Genomic DNA, 24,382 nt, shown 5'->3' on the forward strand with positions numbered 1-24,382 from the left:
TTTATGATTCTCACAAATCAGCACACAATTCCCTATTTCTTTCGCTTCTGAAAAGACTGAAGCTTTAGGAATTAGAAGCAGCATTTAACTTATGATTCCTGAGAGTCTGCATTATTTTGCAGACTGATTGACTGATTTCTCAGAAATGTGTCATACCATGTCAGAGATAATCTGGAGAATTAGTGACAGTGAAGAGACATACAATTTACTTATAATTCTTTTTTTTTTTTTTGAGGCAGTCTCGCTCTGTCGCCCAGGATGGAGTGCAGTGGCACAATCTTACTTGAACCTCCGCCTCCAGGTTCAAGTGATTCTCCTGCCTCAGCCTCCTGAGTAGCTGGGATCACAGGCCTGCACCACCACACCTAGCTAATTTTTGTGTTTTTAGTAGAGGTGGGTTTTCACCAAGTTGGCCAGGCTGGTCTTGAACTTCTGACCTCAGGTGACCCGCCTGTCTCAGCCTCCCAAAGTGCTGGGATTACAGGTGTGAGCCATCGTGCCCGGCCTTATAATTCTTAATAATAGGGGTAATTTTAACTATTGCCTATTGAATGTTTACTTCATGTTTGACAGTGTTAAATGTTTTACATGAATCATTTTATTTAACACTCATTTGATTTCTGTAATATATGTACCATTGCTATCGCATTTTACATATGATACAACTGAGGCTTAGAGGAGTTAGGAAATTGCCCAGGCTGATGAAGATAGTAAGCACTAGAACTGGAATATGAACCCAGGCAATCTGACTTCAGAGCCCACACTCTGCAGGCTCTCCTAGCCTTAGCTTATCTCTGTGACTGGAACCCTGATCCTGACAGATATCTGGAAAAAATCACATTCTTTGTCTCCTAGGATCTAGGCAGATCAATGCAAATGTGATCTCAAAATGACACATGTCTGGGCTATTTCAGAGATGATTCCAAAGCTGATTTAGTGGATTATTTTTTACTGGCATGATTACTATTGATTGTTATTGTGTTCTTAGATGAAATAATTGGCCTAGTATTCCATATTCCCATATCTCACAGTGTTATGATCTTCAAAACTTCAGCCATACATGCATATGCATATAGACACATATATATGTGTGTGTATTAATGAAGTATATGTACATATGTGTGTGTATTAATGAAGTATCTGACTTTAAAAGCTAATTAATTATTTTAGATATAACAATTTACTGAATTATTTCCAAATTACTCTGAAACCAAGGTATTTCTAGGAAAATCAGCTGAAGTTCTTAAAATGGTCTTTAAATGAATCATTTCCTCTTCCAAAGAATTTGTTTTTGTTCCTAAGAGCAATTTTCCCTCACTGCATCTTCTGAATACTCATAAAATCTTCATTCTAAAATCTGAAAAGGTCATCTTATCTACCCACTTATGCCTGGGCAGGAAATCTTAGAAGATCATATTACTGTTTTTAATGACCTATGGAGGATGCCATGCCACCTATTTTGGCAGTTTATTGCCTTTCCTAATAATCTAGCTAGTCAGCAGGTACTTCCTGATGTGTGAACAAAATGTCTTCTGCTGCCTTGGCTTATTCCATTTGATGGTCATGAGACTAATGTTATCTTATTCATGGTCCTTTTCCTAAGGCCAGAAAATCACAGTATCTATAACTCAGTCGATAGTTATGGTCACATTCTAATTCCTTAAGTGCCTCCATCTTGAACAGTCCTCTGAGTCCCAATTGTTGTAATGTGGCTGAGGTGCTGTGAGCATGCCATCTGTTTGCGAGAATGGTGCCACTGATGGCTACACATTTGACACTGAAGATGGCACTGCTCATCGAAATCAAAATTTGGAACCTATAGAAGCTGGCTGCAGACACCTGTGTTGACTCTCACTTTGTAAAGAGATGTGGCCATTGGATGGAAACATGAGCCTGGAGTGTCATTTGTATTGCATTTTTGTTTATTGAGGATAACTGCTATACTCATCTTTGTATAAAGCATGGAAGTAATAGGATCAAATTAAGAAAAACTACTTAGATGGAATAGCAGGGAAGTTTCCCTAATGAAAAGATCTGATAGACCATGGAATAGCCTTCCCCAGGAAGGCTGGTCTCATTGAGATGTGGTTATTACCGAGAAACCAAATAGTCCCCCACTGGATGCATCTTGGGCGATTTGCATTTTGGTTTGTGACTTTGATTTAATTGGAAAAGTATCTCACATCTGTTGTTGACTACATAAGACTCTGTTTCCCAAATTCTAGTTATGTCACAGTTGCCTAGCGAACTTGTTAAAATGCAGATTCCTGGGCCCTGTTCCCAGAGGTTCTGTTTCTTTAGGTCTGTGATAGTCTGGGACTCTTTGTGTTCACCAAATTTCCTGGATGATTCTATGTAAAGGGCTGTAAACTCTGTTTTGAAAAACATGGAGTTAGGGCCATTTTGGGAAGATTTCAGATCTGATAGTAAGTGTATCTGTGTATTTTGATTTGTCCCTTATCCTCATCCTAATACTCTAGTTTGCCCCATCACCAGAGTCCTCTTCTATTTGCAGATAGGAGGAAATGTCTGGTGAAAGGCTGGAGGTTGCTAAGAGGAGAGTATTTCTCCAAGGAGCCCTAACCTTACTCAAGCTGGCATTCCCTGTGCTTCCCATGAGGCAGCTTAGTATAGGGTAGTGTTTTTCAAAATTCTGTGGGAATTTATTCTTAAAAAGGAGGTTCCATGATCAGAGAAGTGTGAGAAACATTGTGGAAAACGAAGGTAACCAGATGCTTTACTGCAGGATTTCCTAGAGTTTTTATCGTGATAAAATCTTCACCATTTTCTAAATTTTTGGTCACAGGATTTCTCATGGGACTACTGATTCATGGGACGCATTGAAAAACTCAGTGAGTTGGAAGCAAGAAAAATTAGTTTATAACTGCTACTTTTCACCCAAAGAATAGAGTGACCTTGGATATGTCCTTTATTTTCCTCAAGTTTGTTTTCTCGTCTGTGAAATAAGAGTAATCATGCCACCTTACCTAGGTCATAGGGTCATTTTGAGGATTGAATGAAATACATTTGTGACAGTGCTTTGTAAAATATAAAGCATCATTAGTTGTCATTGGGAAACTAACTAGTTGCATACAAGTTTGGAGAGTAGAGAGAGAGCACTGGACAGTTTGTATTCATCTTTGCTTAGACTTTCCTTAGACTGACCAAATGGGACTGAAAAATCTGGTCTGTTTACTTCACCAGGGTTTGTCTTAATACCATGTTAATGGTTAACTAGAGATTCTTTTTTACTACTTTCTAAATTATTCCACTGACACACTGATTTAACTAAATATTATAGTCCTTAATACCTTGTAGTCAATGCAGATCCAGGACTAGGAATTGGTGGCACATGGTGAAGGAGATGTTCAGGGCTATGAGCCAATAGGATGGGGAGGGCTAGGACTGGGAAGAACTGGAAGCTGGGATGCTGATGTGGTTATTGGGCTGTACCCCATGATATGAGTGGTCTCAAGCGAAATTTCCTTGTCTTGAAGATTTTGGCCAAACTTGGGGTCAAATAAGTAAGAGTCATATATAAGAGATCCAGTATAGTGGGTGGCAAGAGCAGAGCAGGAGGTACCTCTATGCAGAGAAGACGTATATAAATTCAGTAGCTGTGGTGCTGTAATTCTGAGTTGTTAGTGTGGGTTGGAGCTTGATGACAACTAACACCCAAAGGTATGAGAATCAAGGTCCAGACCTTCTGGAGATGAGGCCAAAAAAATCTGTGTCATGTGTCGAAATCTCACCAAGTGAGCTTAGTATTAGCCCTAGTGGTGTGACCATAGTGTAATTTAGCGAAACAATAGGGAAACCCAAATATACCTATGGAACAAGCATAGTGGAACTTGAGAAGAAAGAATAGGAAAGGCTGAAGAGGTCACATATGTGGGGCTAATCTTTCTTACCCCAGATCTCAGGTTTAGGGTACAAAACTAATTTCAGATCATGTCTGCTAGGATGACCAAACTCCTACATCAGCAGTAATAATAGCAAAAGGTTATTGGGATGCTTATTTTATGACAGGCTTTACTCTAAACACTTTATGTAGTAGCTCAATTCTCAAACTGCACTATGAGTTAGGCACTTGTAGTATTTGCATTTTCTAGGTTATAAATTTGATGTAGAGAGAAGCCAAGTAAATTGTTTTAGTTCACACAGCTAATAAATGGTGGTGTGCAGACTTGAATTCATAAAGCTTGGCTCCAGAGCTATGTTCTTTTTCACCATTTTAGGCTGCCTCCATCCCACCCCAATGATGGTGAAAAGTATAATTGTTGAAATGAAAAAAATTAATTATGGATCTCATCAGATTTGAGATGGTAAAAGAAAGAATTAGTGAATCTGAAGAGAGATCTATAGAAATTAACCAACCTGAAGAACACAGAGGGAAAAAAGACATTGAAGAAAAATTAACAGAGCTACAAAGACCCATGAGACACCATAATGCATTACAACATACATGTAAAGGAACTTCCAGAAGGAGGTGAGATAAATGTTCAAAATTTTTTTTAAAAAAATAAGAGGTCCAAACATTCCAAATTTGATGAAAACATTAGTCTACACAACTGAAAATCTCAACAAACCCAAAGTAGGATAAATACAAAGAGATTGAGACCTGTACACATCCTAGTTAAACTGGTGAAAGATGAAGAGAAAATCTTGAAATCAGCAAGGGAAAAATCAATTGATCATGTGCAAGGGAAGGTCAGTATGATTAATGGCTAACTTTTCATCTGAAAAATAGAAGTCAGAAGGCAGTGGGATGACATATTCAAAGTGCTGAAAAAGTTGTCAACCAGGAATTTTTTATGTAGCAAAATTATCCTTCAAAAAAAATGAAGTTAAAATAAAGGAAACCCCAGATAAACAGAGGTTGAGAGAACTTGTTGCTAGCCAACCCGCCTTACAAGAAATACTAAAGGTTGTCCTTCAGGTTGAATAGAAATGGTAACTGAAGTCCACAGTAAGAAATAAAGAGCACAGGAAATGGCATAGATGTGGGTTAATATGAAAGATTCTTTAAATATATTTTTCTCATTTTCTCAGCCCTCCCCTGCCCCAAGTAGCTGGGACTACAAGCATGCGCCACAATGCCCGGATAATTTATTTTTAGTTTATTTTTTGTGGAGACAAGGTCTCACTGTGTTGCCCAAGCTGATCTTGAACTCTTGGGCTCAAGTGATCTTCCCACCCCAGTTCTTCCAAAATGTTGGGATTACAGGTATGAAACACTGTGTCTGGCCAGATGCTATTTTATAATGAAAATATAAGAAGTATATTTATTTATGGCATCACGTTCATAAAGCAGAAGCTATGAAAAATACAAGGAGATGCACATTGGTTGCAAAAGTTATTTAATGAACCTATCTCATTTTATGAGAAATAGATTTAAAAATTAAGATAGATATAAAAATAAGCAACAGTATATGTTTTTGTGAATGTTTCATGGGCACTTGAAAAGAGATGCATCCTCTAATTTCAAGGACAGGGTTTGAGATATCGATCTGTATACACTTAGTTTTAAATATAATTATATATTTATGATATATGTTATGTATGTCGTATGTAAATATTATTTTTATATATATATATGTGCTTATACCTGCTATGAAGTCTACAGAGACATTCTCAAATTTCAAAAATGTAAGTAGTACAGACAACATTCTCTGACCACAATGCATTACAACTAGAAATAAACAAACAAACATAGAAAACAAAAAGTCCTTACCACCTAGGTATGAAAAAACAAAACCATCTTTAACAGGTCAGGTGAAAAAAATCAAAATGGAAATTGAAGAATACATAGAAAATAATAATTTTCAAAGTACTGTATAACCAAGCTGGGTGCAGTGTCATGCACCTGTAGTCCCAACTACTTGGGATGCTGAGGCAGTAAGATCACTTGGGTCCAGCATTTCAAGGCTGTAGTGCCCTATGATCATGCCTTTGAATAGCCACTGTAGTCCAGCCCAGGCAACATAATGATACCCCATCTGCTAAAAAAATCGAGAAACAAACAAGAAAACTCCATGTCAGAATTAATGGAAAATAGTTAAAGCAGGGATTAGAGGCAAATTCATAGCCCTGAATACCTATATTAATGATCCAGAAAGAATGAAAGCAAATGAATTAAGCTTTCCACCCAAGAAATTACAATTTTTAAAAATCTAAATAAAACATAAGAAAGGATTTAATAAAATAGAAGTAGAAATTACTGAAGCAGAATGTAGAAACATAGTAGAACCAATATATAAATCATGAGCTCTTTCAGGACAAAAATAATAAAATAGATCATTTATTAACTAACCTAATCAAGAAAAAAGAGAGAAAGTTTAAATATACAAAAAATAAAAAGAGGGAAGTAACTACAGATACAGAGGAAGTTAAAAGAACTACTTATCTTAGTTCCTTGTGAATGAACTTGAACACCTTAATGAAAGGGTCCTTTTTCTAGGAAAATATAATTTAGTGAAAAGAAGGAGACCAGACAGACAAGAATGCAGCATTATTCACTAGTCATTCACAACTAGGGTGAAGTGAGAGAGATCAGTTTCTTCTCAGGTATGTCTGGGACATGCCTGAATACTCAATGTGTTTCTGATGACTTAATGTTGATGTATTTATTTTTCATCTTAATTAAGATGCAGTATCAGTGATATACTTCCCCAGTTTCTGAAAATTCTTGTGTAAATACACTTGCTGGCACTGTGTGTTCCTGCTAGAAGAGTAGGCCGGGTGCAGTGGCTCATACCTGTAATCCCAGCACTCTGGGAGGCCGAGGCGGGTGGATTTTGAGGTCAGGAGATTGAGACCATCCTGGCCAACACGGTGAAACCCCGTATCTACTAAAAATACCAAAATTAGCTGGGCGTGGTGGCACGTGCCTGTAATCCCAGGTACTCAGGAGGCTGAGGCAGGAGAATTGCTTGAACCCGGGAGGTGGAGGTTGCAGTGAGCCAAGATCACGCCACTGTGCTCCAGCCTGGTGAAAGAGCGAGACTCCGTCTCAAAAAAAAAAAAAAAAAAAAAAAGAGTAGCAGCACTATAATATAGCACAGCTCCTCCACCTTCACCCCACTCCCACCCCAGGAAGTGACAACAGATTGATTTTTGAAAAAGAAATCTACGAAATAAACATTTATCTATTAGTCTCGAGTATCCTCCTTCCTATTTCTGTCCCCTCAAAAGGTTGCTAGGCAACCAGGTAGGAAAAAATGTCCAAAGCCCTTTTAAAGAGAAGACATGCTTACAATGTCAGAAAAATAAATGTGTGCTTGCTCAGTTAGGCCCCCTTACAAACTGCCAGGACCCGCAGCATAATCCATTCAGTAGCAATTATTGCAATTGATCTTGAGGTTGGTGAAAACAATTGGCCATATTCTGGCTCAGTGGAGACATGACCCAAGCCATCCAGGTGTGAGAGGGGGTGCTGCTGTGGTGTCTTTTGCCCTTGAAAGAGGACGAATGTTCGGTAGTTACTGCTGGGGCCTCTCTGCCCATGTGTGTGATTCTATTCTTGCAGTTAGTACGATCTCTATAAAGCCTTTGTAGCGCTCACTGTTGTTGATAACCAGTCTTCCTCAGGAACTGCTACTACATCTCCTCTGGCATTTCATATATCCACCTGACTTTAAATGGAGCCTGTCAGCCTATGCTTCTGTGGGCACTGGCATGCACACGGTCTCTGGTGACCCAGGCTCAGATTGCTCTAAGGAACTGTACAGCCTTCCTACCTGGTGTGTGTGCCAGGGTCTGCTCATGGTGACAGGTGTTGATGTTCAGCTGCTAATTTCCCCCATTAGAGACAATGTGGTAGGATCTGATGGTACAATCTGTTCATCTGAGGTCTGCCCTGATTTTTTCTGTCTAGAATATAATGCTAACTTTATGGAAACAATAAAAGAAGAAATAGATGCACAATCTGCCCTTTAAGTGGTTTTGCTTTGTTGAGGAAAAAAAAATCCATAGTAGTCAATTTCTTTTTGTCTATTACAAATTTATTAACAGTGTGTCGTAATTAGGTGCATGGCTTTGCCTTAGAGGACAAATGGTGCTTGTTGAACTGTGACGTTGGTCTTATTGTGGTAAAATGACCCATTTGGTTTTACCAGCTGTGACTTTGGAGGGAGCTAAATGACAGAAAACACGTAAAACTCAACAGATGAAAACATTCTCAGCTCATACTCTATTGCTGATCATTCAGCATCTCAAACAAAATGTTCTTTGGATTTGCTTGCTAGTGTCTTATAATCTGAAGAATGCTAATGCTTAAGTTGATAGGATGAACTGAAGAATAATATGCTTGAGTTGATGCTTCAGTTGATAGGATGTCAGAAGGGCAACTGGCTTATCGTATCAGGCCTGGATTCCCCATTAATATGATATAAAATGCTCTAGCAGAATCTAAAGAAGTGGTGTCTCATTAATCAAGAATAAATCCCAAATGCAGAAGCAAGATGGTTGTAATTGTGGACTTTGGAATTGGGCTGCCTGCATTTGAAGCTCGGCCGCACCATTACCAGCTTCTGAACTTCTCTAAGCCTCTGTTTTCTTATCTCTAAAACAGACTTGTTTATCTTCCTCATAGGGTTTATGTGAGGATTAAATCAGCACATTATTAGCACAGTGCTTTCACATAGTAAGTACTCAAGAAGTGAGTTATTATTATCTAATAACTTATTATTGTTAGCTGTTGTTATTATTATCATGAATGACTCAGGCTTCAGAAATATTAGACTGCAGAAAAATGGTCCAGCTTATAGGAAAGTCTTGGGTTCCTGACTGGACCTAAAAGAGCCAGGGGGAGACCCATGAATCAGCTGCCTTCGGCTGACTCCCTATCTTTGACTTAGCACTCATGACTGAGTTGGTGAGAAATTGGGGCCCAGAAGAAAAAGGAGTTCCCCTTTTATGGCCATGATCCTGGCAAAAGAGCTTCGAATCACATGGACTTTCACTGGTTCCTTTACCTTTCTATGTTGGGCAAAATCCTAGAGGCAGAGCGACAGGAAAGAGTCGGAAAGGTGCCATGCCACCTGACTCTTCACTTTTTCAGCTCATACAACATTGGAATCATAGGAACGGAAACCCATAAAGAGATTAAATCTGTATTTGTGGTCCTTTCCCCTCACTGGCCCCTTTGCTGGATCCCTTTTTCTACATTTTTATTCTTGACTGTCATTTATCCCAAGGAAGTTTTGGTCAATAAAGGTTTACAAAAGGATGCCTCACAGAACATTCCCATTTCAAATAAGGAACTTATGGATTGAAAAACTATGAGTCTTAATGAGGAAATTTCATGCCCATCACAAGACATGTCTTTTTAAGTAGGGGAAGAGGGTTTCTATAATCTCTTCATTATCTCTCAAATATATGCAAGTGCTCCTAATGTCGGAGGAGACTGGACTCAGTCAGTTGACGATAGCTTGAAGTTGCCTATTGCAAGCCCCAAATTGAAATTCCTTAGAAGCTGGTTTTTTGTCTCTTTTTAAAGAGCGTTGTAACATTCCTGGCCTCTCTCTGTTTTCTAATTCACTTCGTTCCTGCACTTTTCAGCGCTGAATCTACCCTTTGCTCTGCTTTGTGATGCTGGAGTGGACTTGGTGAACATTTCTTCTTTGCCATGTGGCAGATATTAAGCTTTGTCAGCAGAGGGCACTAGAAGGCCACTGCAGGAGGAAAGAACGCTCTTGCAGGTTTCCGTGTGCTTTTTCCTAATTGCTTCTGTGGCCTTTGGCTCTCAGTGGCATTTGGGACACCCTGTGGTGCTCACCCTCCAGCGAATTCTTCTGGCACCTAATCTGGTGGCTTCTCAATGAATTTCAATTTTGGTCTTATGCTTGCCAGCCCTGGCTTGTCTCACCTCAGAGAACTTCACCACGGAGGCCCATAGTGATAGCCTTTCCACTGAGGCCTGAATCTCAGGCTTGGGTTTGGGGGCAGGGGCTCTTCCAAATTTGTTTCTTCTTGGGTACTCCATCTCAGTAGAGGTAGCAGCTGCTTCCAATACCTGCTATATCTGTATTCTTTAGAATTCTCTTTACTCCTTAGTATCTAATCCGCTGTTACAAGTTAAACATTCTTTTTTGTTTTGTTTTGTTTGGTTTTTTTTTTGAGATGGAGTCTTGCTTTGTTGCCCAGGCTGGAGTGCACTGGTACAATCTTGGCTTACTGCAACCTCCGCCTCCCAGGTTCAAGCAATTCTCCTGCTTCAGCCTCCCAAGTAGCTGGGATTACAGGCACCCACCACCATGTCCGGCTAATTTTTGTATTTTTAGTAGAGACGGGGTTTCACCATGTTGACCAGGCTGGTCTTGAACTCCTGACCTCAGGTGATCCACCCGCCTCAGCCTCCCAAAGTGCTGGGATTACAGGCGTGAGCCACTACGCCTGGCCTAAGTTAAACATTCTTTATATTAAATTTTCTTTGTTCAAATTTCTGGTGTGGTTTCTGTCTTTTGATTGGACCCAAACTGATAGATGCTAGAGGATGAGAAGTGTTGTATGCAGATGGTGAGTATGGGGAGGAACTGGTCGTGCATGGTCCTGCTCTTTCCCTTCTGCTTTCTTCTGGAAGTTAGCCTGCCTGCTTGATTGCTCTCAGCATAGTTAAGCTCAGGGGCAAAGGCTGTGTTCCTGAGTGAGGTACCTGTGGTGGTCCAGCCCAGTCCCAAGACTGGCCAGATAAGTCTATCTCTACCTCTGCCTTTCAGTTTGAGAAAGTCCACTCCCTGCAGATGAAAGCTACATTCTCCAAGATCAGTTCTATCTATAATAAAGGTATTATTTTGGACCTTATCTGCTGACTGTGTTCATCGTGTTCAGAATCCAGGTAGGGAGAAGTCCTGTTTTTATTGCCACTCCCCTTTCCCCAACAATTTTCATATAAAACAACTCTTTTAAAATAACTTGCCACCAGAAAAAGTGATTGATAAGCACGGCATGTTTAACCTTTGGCTTTAACTATACCCCGGCCCTCCCCCATACCACTGTGGTTTTTATCCCACCACACATATAAAGCTTTTTTTTTTTCTTAAAATACTAATCTAACTGAGGAGTGATTCTACATCTCTCATTAGACACACTGTAATGATCACCTTCAAAGAGCACACTTCCAAAGAACCCATGTAAACAGTCCAGAATTTGATGATGGAAAAGCATTTAGAGAACAACATGATCTATTTGAAACACATCTCTTTAAAATCATAATTTTTTAAAAAAAATTATGCGTTTACAAATGTGTGTGAAAAAGAACAGGGTTGTGGTTTCCACTCTATATGTGAAGGACCACCTAGGGAAAGGGTCATTAGCCAGCCCTGGGGCAAGGTCTACTTCCCTGACACACTGGACATTAACAGTTGGAATTGATGATATTGCCGAGTTCTTATTGAAGGAGGAAATTAAAGAATGGATGTCAGTAAATGACCACATTGGCTCAGACAATGAGCCACACACCCACTTGTCCCCTCCATCATCTCTATTGACATGGCACCTTCTATTGTCCTTGACTTTCTCCTGCACTCTTCATGCATGGCTGAATTGCTTATGCGTCCTGTGTTTGTGTAAGGAGAGTACAGTAGAGGGAAAGGTACCCCAATGTGCTTTAGAGATAATGAGAAAATGTGATTCATGCCTTTTGTGAACACTTACATTTTGAGGTAGTGGTCAAGGATTAATAGAGCTTGGTGACACCCCCAAACCTCTGCAAGTCATTCCCACAGGCCTGGGGTAATAATACCTGATATGGGAAACATGTAATCTTCATATTCTGGGATGACCTTTGAAGCAGATTGGTGCTGGGCTGGAAAGCCAGAGGATGTGAACACCTGTCACTTACTGACTATAGTGGTTAGGAATGGTTTATTATGAACTGTGTGATTCAATGTAGTAACTTTACATTTTAGTGATTATAGCCTAACATTGCAAATGGCATTATTTAAGGTATAGGACCAAACAGGTCATTAAGAATCAGAATCAAAAGAATCAACAAGGCTGGGTGTGGTGGCTCACGCCTGTAATCCTAGCACTTTGGGAGGCCAAGGCGGGCAGATCACAAGGTCAGGAGATCGAGACCATCCTGGCCCACATGGTAAAACCCTGTCTCTACTAAAAATACAAAAATTAGCTGGGTGTGATGGCACATGCCTGTATTCCCAACTACTTGGGAGGCTGAGGCAGGAGAATCGCTTGAACCCAGGAGATGGAGATTGAAGTGAGCTGAGATCACGCCACTGCACTCCAGCCTGGGTGACAGAGCAAGACTCCTCAACAACAACAAAGAAGAATCAACAAGCTTGAAATTTTACTACAAGCTTTTGCTTTTCTCCTTAATACCTTTGGTAATTCCTTCAGTTACTGTAAAGTATCATAGTTATTAATCATTGAAGCTTCCCTTTCTTAGACAGTGGTAATCTAAGGCTGAGATGTGATCTAGGAGCATTTTGTCTTTGCTTTCTTCCAGACATTTCCCCATCTAATGTTCTCCTTACACATCTCTTCTTCTCTTCCTTTTCCCTACTTTAAGGGATTGACCCTGATTGGGAGGTGCCTTTGTGGTGGATTTAGCACTTAGCATGGATATCTTTTCTAACCTGGATGAATCTTTCACATTTAATGATGGTATAGTATGTAGCATTGTGATACTGATTTCTGTTTCATTTTCATATCATCTATTTTCTAATTATAAATGCCTCCAACTATTTCTGTAATTTTTTCAAATGTTTTCTCTAGTGGAATTATTAGCATATATATATACTATATATAGTATATATATAATGTATAAATATATATATTTGAAAGACAGTCTCACTTTGTCACCCAGGCTGGAGTACAGTGGCTCCATCTCGGCTCACTGCAGCCCCGACCTCCCAGGTTCAGACGATCCTCCTGCCTCAGCCTCCCAAGTAGGTGATACTACAGGCACCTGCCATCATGCCTGGCTAAGTGTTGTATTTTTAGTAGAGACAGGGTTTTGTTGTGTTGCCCAGGCTGATCTTGAACTCTTGAGCTGAAGTGATCTGGCCGCCTCAGCCTCTCAAAGTGCTAGGATTACAGGCATGAACCACCACACTGGCCACATATACATATTTTGAATACATCTTTGTCTGTGTCACGTATGCTGAGGTTATTACGCAGGGATACCCACCACTGGAACGAGGTAGCAGATTCTTGCAAGTGGAACCCAGCAATAAGGTTCAGTGTTTGTAGCTGCTGGAATCGAACCACTCAAGGTCACTATTTACAGTGTGTTCTGTGGAGTTTTGGCCCACAGAGCACTATTCCTAATCCTGTGGGACCATTTGCTGATTGCTTCCTCCTTGGCTGTAGCTCTGTTGCCCCCACTGCTCTGAAATTGCTCACTGAGCCACCCCCAAAAGATGCAGCAGTATATTCTCTCTTTACATTCATGTTTCTTGGAAGGATACTAAGTGTTCATTTGTCAGTGCTTTTGCCACCTGAGAAATATTTTAAAAGTTTGAAATCCCATATGACATGTGGCATATGTAAGCCATTTCAGCCTTCTTTCTAATAGTAACAAAAACAGAAACAACCTAAATGTTCACCAATACATGAATGGCTAAATAAACTATAGTTACCCACTTTGTGGAATGCCATTTAGGTATGAAAGTGATATGGATGAACTTTAAGCTGTATTACTGAATGGAAAAAATAAGTACCAGGACATTTTTGTGGTGTATAATCCCATTTCTATTGGGATTATACACTCAACTATATTATAAAAATTATAAAAATTAAGGCCGGGTGCGGTGGCTCATGCCTGTAATCCCAGCACTTTGGGAGGCCAAGGCAGATCACCTGAGGTTAGGATTTCAAGACCAGCCTGGCCCACATGGTGAAACACTGTCTCTACAAAATTTAGCCGGGCATGATGGCTGGTGTCTGTAATCCCAGCTACTTGGGAAGCTGAGACAGGAGAATCACTTGAACCTGAGAGGCAGAGGTTGCAGTGAGCCAAGATCGCTCCATTGCACTCCAGCCTGGGCGACTGAGCGAGACTCTGTCTCAAAAAAAAAAAAAAAAAAAATTAATATATTGTCCAATTTATATTGTGACGTTTACTTACAACACAGAAAAACAGTGTGTGTGTGTATATATATATATATAAAATATTTATAGCAGATACTACAAATTCATGTAATAAAAGGTCTAAAAGAATACAACTCATACTGATAATGGGGAGGAGACTGTATAATGAGGAGGAATTTTGCTTTTTATTCTCTACATTCCACTATTGGGGATTTTTTTTTTCTCTGTCGCCAGGCTGGAGTGGAGTGGTGCCATCTTGGCTCACTGCAACCTCCACCTCACAGGTTCCAGCGGTTCTTCTGCCTCAGCTTCCCGAGTAGCTGGGATTACAGGTGCAGGCCACCACACCTGGCTAATTTTTGTTTTTTTTTTTTTTTTTTTTTTAGTATGGATGGGGTTTCACCATGTTGGCCAGGCTGGTCTCGAACTCCTGACCTCAAGTGATCTGCCTGCCTTGGCCTCCCAAAGTGCTGGGATTACAGGGGTGAGCCACCATGCCCAGCCAGGGAATGTTTCTTACCCTGAGATGAATCATGTATTACAATTAAATGTAAACTTTTAAAAATAATTAATTTTGAACAGGTAAGATGTGACTTAGGGAGAAAAGCAAATTTAGGAACAGCTGGGGCAAGACAGAGAGACACAGACACAGACACACGACTAACTATTCAACTTTATTAATGGGATCTACCAGTTGTAATCAGAATGGCAGCTCTGTTGTTGTAGTTAATACTATCAGAACAGTTAATTACACTCAAATGTCTTGCTTTCTTGCTTTTATGAGTAAGTAAATAGATTGTTTTTTTAACACATTCCTAAGTGTTTAACTGGATGTTAACAATTGTTTCTTAGTTATTATACTTCATTCTTTCCATCTTCCTCTGTTATTCCCCTTCACCCCTAACACCCTCCTCCCCTAGTTAGCTGATTTATGTCCCCTCTGTGAACAGAGGTCCTGCTTTAAAATTCACAACTTTCAGGAAGCCCTTCTTAATTAACTGTGCCTCACTGAGAAATTTTTTACTCAGCATCTCCTTGGTGAGTGTGCTTTAATGTTTGAGGGCTTCATTTTGCACCTTCTTGAGGCATTGCTTGCTAATTGGTTTTGTGTCATTTTTTTTTGCATATATGTTCTCTTAATTCATCTTCCAAAGTAATGGACTCTTCACGAGATAAAATACAGAAGAGTGAGGTATATGGGCATTGGAGACAGAAATACCTGAATTTAAAACCTGGTTCTTCCAATTTTTGCTGAATGTTTTTTTGAAAATTTCTTCTTTTAAGTTGCATTTTCTTCACTTGTGAAACTGGAATAATTCCTATTTAGTAGGATTATTGCAATGTTTAGTTGACCTACATGTGAAGCACTTGGCATGAAGCTTTGTGGTAGTAAGCACTCAACATATGATGGTTATTGGTATTCATCTCCTTCTGTCTCTGACCCACCATGTATGTGTGTATAATGGTTGTGACATCAGCTAATGTCTACAATGAGGTTTAAATCATGATTTATTTGCTCATTTTGGTTATATATATTCAGGGACCTGGCGACATTTGGGCTTCAAAAGTAGAGGAATGAGGCTTATATTTTCAAATCCAAATCAAGTCAGTACTCCTTTATTCTTCAAACCTGCTTGCTGTGAATAATTTAGTTGGAATTTGCTGATTTCCAAAAGAGCTGTTCCATATTTGTCTAATTTTATGCTACTTTGAAGACCAAGTCATATTTTGTCATATCACCATTTCTTGGCCTACCTGCAACATGTATATGTTTGTGTGCATTCATTCAAAAAATTTACCAAGTATTTCTGTGCTGGGCACTATAGATACACATGAAACATGAGTAGGAGCCTGCCAGGTGGACAAATTAGGGAGAGTATTCTAAACTGGAGGTACATCATGTGCAAAGGCCCTGAGGCATGAAAGAATAGGACCTGTTTTGGAGCTACAAGTACTGTGCAGCACAGTGCTACAGCATCTGGTGAGCAAGTGATTTAAGATGAAATCAAGTAGACAGGTAGGTGGCAGGCAAGACCATTTGTATATATCATGCAAAGGAGTTAACATTTTATCATTCTGGCAGTGTGCATCTGCTGAAGAATTTTGAAGAAGGAAACAACGAGGTCATATTTGTATGTTATAAAGAAATTCCAGCTACCAAGTACAACAGGGATTAGAGGGGTATGAGGTAGAGGGAAGGAGAAAAACAAGGAGGACATTGGAGTAGTATGGGTATGAGATGATGAGTAACTGGACTAGGATGTGAAAGAGGGGACAGGTTATGAGTAAGGGATTTAGGAAGTAGAACTGAGAAGACTTGATATTTGATTGGTATATTAGTTTTCTATTACTGTCATAACAAATCACCACAAACTTAGAGGCTGAAAACAACACAAATTTATTATCTTATGGTTCTTTAAGTTAGAAGTCTGCCACGGGTCTCAGTGGGCTAAAATCAAGGTGTCAGTAGGGCTGTACTCCTTTCTTAAGGCTGAGGGGAAATTTATTTTCTGGGTCATTCAGGTTATTAGCAGAATTCATTTCCTTGCATCTGTAGAATTGAGGATCTCATTTCTTTGCTAAATATCAGCTGAGGCCCATTTCCATCTTCCAGATGCTGCCTGCATTCCTTGGCTCATGGCCACTTCCTCCATTTTCAAAGGCAGCAATGACGGGTTAAGTCCCTTTCATATGTTGAATCTCTCCTGCCTCTTCTTTTTTCTTTCTGCCTCCCTCTTCCGCTTTAAAAGACTCATGTGATTAAGTTGGGCCCATCCAGGTAATCCAAGACAACCTCCCCGTCTCTAGGACCTTTACCTTAATTACATAAATAAAGTCCCTTTGCCATATGAAGTAGCATATTAATAGGTTCTGAGGATTAGAATGTAGACATCTTTGAGGGAGCCATTATTCTGCCTGCTTTAATTGGATATGGGGTTAAGGGAGAATGTAGAATCCAGGTTTCTGACTTCAACAACCTGGTGGGATGCAGCCTTAAGAAAGGAAGATGTTTGGTTTTGAACATGTTGACCTTAAGATGTCTCTGGGAAATCAAAATGCAACCATCTAGTAAGTAGTCAGATGCACCAACTAAAAGGCAGACAAGAAATCAAGGCATGTTAGGAAGCTGTCAACATACAGTAAGCCCTCAGTGAATGCATGGAATGGGAAGAGAATAGGGAGAAAAACAGGATTCTGGGATCAATAATGTTTTAGCTGCAACAGAGAGAGGAGCACTCACAAATGAAACAAAAGAATAACCTACATGGTTTCCCTTCACTGGTCTTCTTTCTGGGTTGTGAGAGAATTAGAATTTATATTGCCAGTCCAAACAAAGTATTGCAAAGTCTTCAAATTCATTTGGTTTTCATTATATCAGATAATAATCTTTCACAAGATCTTGCTTTACTGAACCAAAGTAGGATGAACTCCAGGAAAGGCAGGACATTTACAGGATCAAATGAGGTTCTCTTAACCAACTTGCTATGATGCTGGGCTTCAAAGAAGATGTTTCCTTGTGTGGTGTTTTTGTGAAGCCATAGAGGGTTGGTGGTGACCTGGGTGAGTGGTGGTTTGCTGCCACTCTCCTCAGGCCAACAACAAAACAATACCCCTTGTGCATATTTCCTGCTGAGAAAGAGACTGAAAACAGGAGGGTACATTGTTCTCTATACTAAAGTGGATATTCACCATCCATTTCTTATTGGACCCTTGCCAGGTCACTCTCTACTTATAGAAGACAGATGCCCCTTCCCTGCTGGGCTGGCCAGTGTTGAGCCTGCTAGTGTCATTTCAGTCAAGTCTACTCAGTCTCTCTACAAATGACTTAGTCATGGTGAACTGCTTTGGGGGTGAATTAAGTCTATTAGACAGTAGATTGCTTAAGCAGCTCTTCTCTGTGGGACTGACCTTAGAACAGAATGATCAGGAAACCTGAGAAGATCAAGGAAAGTGCAAATCCTGGATACGGCTGTAGAGATGATCTAGGATAACGGACTCACTGAAAGATATAGCACCAAAGCTGCCCACAGAGGTGAGCTGGCAGGGCATGTAAAACCTCAGATAGCCACAGGCAGTAAGAACTGCTCAGTCAAACTAGGACTGAAGCTGAAGTTATGTGATGGTGGTACTAGGGAAAGATGAAGGCATATGTTGTTGAATGGAGTGAATGAGATAAAGAGGCAGCCTCCTCATTTGTCTCTGATCCAGCAGAAGGGGGGAAAAATTTAACTGCTATTCTTTCTGGGTAATACACAGATAATTTATAGGTTTTTGAATTATAAGATATGAAGGGTAACTAAATTCATATGCAGAACAGATAAATCATCTCCTTCCTCTAATCATTCTTCCTTCTCATCTTATCCTTCCCCCCTGCTCTCTCTTCAGATCCAAAAGATCATATATAGTCTAGCCTCAACAAATTAGGTTTTTTGGACTGACTATGCTTTTTTACATCCTTGTGTCTTGGTACATATTGTTTTCTGAGCCTAAAATGGCTTCACTCTCCTTCTCTATCTTGAAAAATCCAATCTAATTTTCAGGAGCCAGCTCAAGTTTATCTTCTTTATAAAGTCTTTTGAGACTCCCTAGATTGAGTAAGCAGCATCTTAATTATTCTACCCACATATGGTGCTTGTGCTTCTAGTATATCACTTATCATATTATGTTCTAATCATATGGTAGGAAAATACTCGGAAGGGTTATCTGACTGAGGATTAGACTCAGCTGCATGTACCAGTGGCTTGAAGAAGATGGAAGTTTATTTCTCTCTCTTAGTAAGGAAGATTAGGGGGAAGCAGACTAGAGCTGGTCTGGCAGCTTTGCAATGTCATAATGAATCCAGTTTTCTATCTGTTTGCTTTGTCGTATTCAGCTCATAGTTTTCACTTTCAAGTTCATCTGATGTCCACAATGGCTGCTCAAGCTCTAGCCATCATACCCATGCTCTAAAAAGAAAGAAGGGGGAAGGAGAAGAATGGCATGTCTCCCCTCTTTTAAGGAGACTTTCTGGAAATACCATATAATACTTCTATTTATATATCATTGACTAGAACTTGGTCACAGAACCACATCTAGCCGTAAGGAACTCAAGAAATTGTAATCTTTATTACGGCAGCAGTATGCTGAAATAAAAATTGTACTATAAGAAATGAGAAGATAATGGATATCGAGGGGCAAATTGCGATCACATTATCTGATGTATATTTATTTCTGGTAATTCTTGCTGCTTCCCATTCCTCTGCCTATTGAATCTGAGCAATCCATGGCTTTAGGAAGCAGTTAGAATCAAGGTAAAATCAAGGATCACATATGATGGCTTTAAAATTTACAGCCATAATTCATGTGTGCAGAACTGTCACTTTCTTCATTTTCTGAACTTGAGTTGCCGACAAGCCCTTATTTCCATGTATTGCTAGAAAAAAGTCTCATCATAAAGGTAATATAGTCACTTCTGTTTTGAAATCAGATCTCTTTGTGGTATTCAATCAAATCAGGGCTGTTACCCCATCCCCACCCCTCTTTTTTTTTGCCCTCTCACCAGGAGGTGGTCTGCTTACCTAAAGTTCTTTCTGCCATTCTCTCATTCTCTCGGACATCCAATTATTAGGTATGGTATATGTCTGTCTCCTTCTCTACCCAGGAACTTCACGGAGTCTGGGACATTGTTTTGACTGTCTGACTTTCTCCAGTGCTTATTGCAGAAGTTGATACATAGGAGATAGTTAAAAATGTGACTATGAATTTATGAGTACACTTTAAATGCATCACATATTTAATTCAAATGGTACCATAATGATCTGAAAATCCTGTACAATTAAAAGTCTCTTTCACTAAAGCCCCTAGCACTATGTTTAGAGCGTTCTTATAGCACTAATAATCCTCAGCTCTGTTATAGTAGTTTGTGTGCTTGCCTCACCCCTCATTAGGGTGTCTGCTTCTTGAAGAATGTTCCTGATCTTTGTAACTTTCACAGGTCCTGAGAAGGCCAGGGACATAGTAGGTCTTCAGTCAATGAAAATGAATGACTACAGGAATAAGGGTTGGCACTTTATAATCTATCACTAAAAAATGACTCTCATATGAGAACAAACAGATTTTATTAGAGCCATTTAGAATGATATCAATAAAAACAAGTTGATATTTTGCCTTTAATGAAACTCTTCTTTTTTAAGAAAAAATTGCTGTTATTTTTTCAGAAATCCTCCACCTACTTTACTTCATCCAGAAAATTGGTGTGAAGAATTCAACCACTTTATTTCACAGTGAGTATTTCTTCCACTAAAAATTGCCCATCTAGCAAGGCCTTGAGCAGTGATTGGAGAAATCCAGGCTGTGGAATTTACTTGACACTAGAGGTTGTTATGCCTGTTAGCACGTTATGACTCAGGGTTTGTTCTAGTAAATGATAGAAGATGCCTTTGCAAGATGTGAAAAGTAAGGCGTTCCATTTGACTCTCAGTTATAATAAGTCCTTCTTATCATATGGGTCACATTTATCTGAGAACCTACTTTGTCTTAGGGCAAATATTGACAACTTGTCATGTTTAATGGGGAGAGATGAAACATCTAAAAATCTGATGCCCACATTAGGACCAAAGAGAAGACAGAAGGTAGCAGCCTCCAACAGAGTTTTTGCAGTGTGAAAGTTGGGCTTGCTCTAGGATCTGTGGCATGGGAACAAGGGTCCAGTTTCCAAGATGATTGAGGGACAAAGTAGAATCTCAGGCTTGGGGTACCAAGGTAAGGTATCCCAGCCAAGGCTCAAGGTATGAGGAACAAAATGAAGGCCAAGATGATGGTGTGACATACCTGGTAGGAGCTATGTCACTAGGCAAGTATTGCTGGGACTCAGACAGGAGCAGAATCAACAGTGAAACCAATAGTGGCTCAGTGCTGGGGTCATGGGCTTTTGGACCACACTGGTCCTAAGTCTGAGAAAGATACTCAGACTACTGGAGGAGGTTACAGGGCCCCAAGCTAGGGGCCTGGTGAATTGAGGGGACAGGAATCTAGACCAGGCATTACCAACCATACCAAGGCAGAGGAGCTTGGAAGAAGTACTGTGGGATCTAGTATATGAAACAAGGTGTTCAGAGGTCGTGGGAGGAGAAAAGAAGTGACCAAAATAGCTGACAAATAAGAAGTGGGGAAGGGTCAACACAAATTTTTCTAATTTATGCCTCTGTGCAAACTTAGCTTTCCCAAAGAAGCCAGGCAATAAAGCAAAGTGGGTCTTTTGATCATCTTCCTTAATAAATCACAATACAGATCAACAATCTCTTATCCGTATTTCCAAAATCCAAAGAGCTCCGAAAGATAAAAGTTCTTTTGTATTTGAGTCATTTAGCAGCAAAACCTAACCTTATGTGAACTGATTTGATGGTAACATATGACCTTAACTGTGAGGCTATTTATAGTTGTTATTCATCTTACTTGATGTGAATATTCATGTGTTTGGCAGCAGATATATTTGTTTGATTATAGTGTGCTGCCCCAGATCCTGCTGGGGCTGTTACATAATATACAGTAAATGTACCAGTTTACCTTTGTAAAATTTGATAAAATTCTGAATTCCAAAATACATTTGGCTCCAGGGGGTTTGTGTAAACAGCTATGAACCTATATTTCAGTTTCATTTTCATTTCAAATGTAGTATAGTTCAGGGTCCCTGAATTTGTTTGCTTGTCCTATCCCTCCTGGACTTTTGCCATGTTCCTCAGGAAAGGGGAGTGGAAAAGAACTCAAAGACCCCTACTAAGAAAGACTGTGTTGGAACATGACCATGAAGTTGAAGGTCAGGGGTGGAGGGTATCTCGTTGCCCCTTTAGCCCCACGTTGACATTTTTGTCCTGGCTGCAGAATGCACTAGGAGCAGCCACCAGTCAAAGGTGATGGTGTCAGGCCATGTTGAGAGGAAAAACAGATACTTGTAGGAGGGATGATGCTCACATAAGAGCAGTGGAAGAGCCACTTCCAGAGGTTTGGGACCCAAAAGAGTAGGTGGAGGGAACTAAAGGGCTGAAGGCATGCTGGTAGCTTGGGACCACATTTCAGACCACCCCCAAGGAAACAAATCTGGGAACTAAGGTTCCAGTGATTTTGCTGGTAAAGGCCGGATCCAAAGATTTTTCCTTTTCATTTCATTGCCGCACACAGATACCCTTGATTGACCTTGTCTAAGCTGTTGTCCTAGAAAAATCCATTACATATTCACTAATATGCCTTCCCATACCAAATTCTCCTGATGCCTCTAAAAATGTGACTTGACTCACAAAACTTTGGCTTCTGTATACTTTTTCAAGAGTATGTTCGTAATCATAAACTAAGCACAGTATTCCTTGGATGGATTTGAGAATAGAGGTACATAATTGATGACAGAGATTGGACTGTACACAATGCAGTTGACTCTTAAACAATGCAGAGGTTGGGGTGCTGACTACCCCCCACCTTGTGAAGTCAAAAATTGCCTATAACTTTTGACTCTCCAAAACCTTAACTACTGATAGCTTACTGTTGACTGGAAGCCTTGCTGATAACATAAACGGTTGATTAATACATATTTTATGTGTTATATGTATTATATACTGTATTCTTACAATAAAGTAAGCTAGAGAAAAGAAAATGTTATTAGGAAAGTCATAAGGAAGAGAAACGTGCTTACTGTTCATTACTTGGAAGTGGATCATAATAAAGGTCTTCATCCTCATCTTTTTCACGTTGAATAGGCTGAGGGGGAGGAAGAAGAGGAGGGGTTGGTTCCGCTGTCTCAGGGTTAGCAGAGGTGGAAGAAAAGCCACGTATAAGTGCATCCGTGCAGTTAAAATCCATGTTGTTCAAGGGTCAACTATGCAGAAATTCCTCCCTAACACTGATAGTTCCTTATGGCAAATCCTATTATATGCCAATTCAAATCTGCTATGTTTTTCCCAATTCTGAGAATTTCAGATGCACTCATTCTGAGTTGCAAAAGGTCTTGAATACTAGAATGGAGGGCTAAACACAGAAAACAATGCCTTTGAGTATGCATACTGTCAGGAGCAAAGCAAAAAGCATCCTGTTGAAATTGCAAGGGAGGGAGAGTCTGGAAAGTTTATAATGAATCAGGAAGGCAGTTAGAAATTAAGTGATTATGTGGTTTATTACTAGTTTAAGATGGAAATATGTCATCAGTCTTCTTTTTGTTTAATGAGTTGTCTTTACAGTTTTTTATTAGTGAAAAATTTTATATAATAGGTGTTTATAGATTCCTTCTTGACCTCAGCCCTCCAATCCTGTTTTCCCATAACATCTTAGGTTCTTCAACCATAAATTCTTCTGCAATATTTTTGGGAATATTTCTCAAAATTGGGAACGGATTATTATATTATATATCTTTAAATAGAAGCCTGCCCACCATTCCCAAATAATATACTTTCTTTTTTTTGTTTGTTTGTTTTGAGACAGAGTCTCACTGTGTTGCCCAGGCTGGAGTACAGTGGCATGATCTTGGCTCACTGCAACCTTGGCCTCCCGGGATCAAATGATTCTTGTGCCTCAGCCTCCCAAGTAGCTGGAATTACAGGTGTGTGCCACCAGGACCAGCTAGTTTTTATATTTTTAGCAGAGATGGGGTTTCGCCATGTTGGCCGGGTTGGTCTCGAACTCCTGACCTCAAGTGATCTGCCCACCTCATCCTCCCAAAGTGCTGGGATTACAGGTGTGAGCCACTGAGCCCAGCCCCAACTAATATCCTTTCATTCTGTAGAGGAGACTGCTGACACTAGGCTGCCATTACTCAGCCTATCAAATGCAGTTTGACCAAATGCTGTGCATTATATTTATTCAAATCTCTAATTCAGTATAAACAATGATATTCACTGGGTTTGAAATGTCTATTTAAAAAGAGAGCCTTAGTTTGTTTTTATACTTTTCTTGCTCATATTAGGAGTCAAGGGAAAGAAAGATGGAGGATTAAGACCTTCAGATTATAAGCTTTTCATTATTGGAGGGACTGGGCTGGAGAAGATGATTATCTGGTAATTTTAGGAAAAGTTTCTTTTAACCTGAATTATACAGATAATTGCTTCAGTTCCCTTTGTAGACCAAGACATAGTAAATCTAACTGTTTCTCTTTAAAGAATAAATAGGACTAAAAGTTCCTTAACGGCTTTAAGACCTTTAATACTTTGTCCTCATGTGACTACTGAGCCGTAACAGAGTCGATTCAATACTCTAGGTCTTTTTTAGTCCATGCTGGTCACTACCCACCAAAAGATTTCGTATCGACTGCTGCAGGGATCTGAACAAGCTGGTCTGGCTGCAGCCTAGTGATTATAGCTATGTAGACAGG

The 24,382-nt window shown here is 39.8% G+C and overlaps 1 protein-coding gene across 1 annotated transcript in view; it reads left to right on the top strand.

The window, feature by feature from the left end:
• The window catches only part of MYO3B (myosin IIIB), a 477,280-nt gene that overhangs the window by 136,663 nt on the left and 316,235 nt on the right, over window positions 1–24,382 (top strand). The window contains exon 8 of the mRNA XM_525960.6: window positions 20,250–20,315. Within this exon, the coding sequence (XP_525960.6) occupies window positions 20,250–20,315 (66 nt within the window). The remainder of the gene's footprint in view (window positions 1–20,249; window positions 20,316–24,382) is intronic.

This window comes from Pan troglodytes, chromosome 13 (genome assembly GCF_028858775.2).
Source record: "Pan troglodytes isolate AG18354 chromosome 13, NHGRI_mPanTro3-v2.0_pri, whole genome shotgun sequence".
Lineage (NCBI taxonomy): Eukaryota > Metazoa > Chordata > Mammalia > Primates > Hominidae > Pan > Pan troglodytes.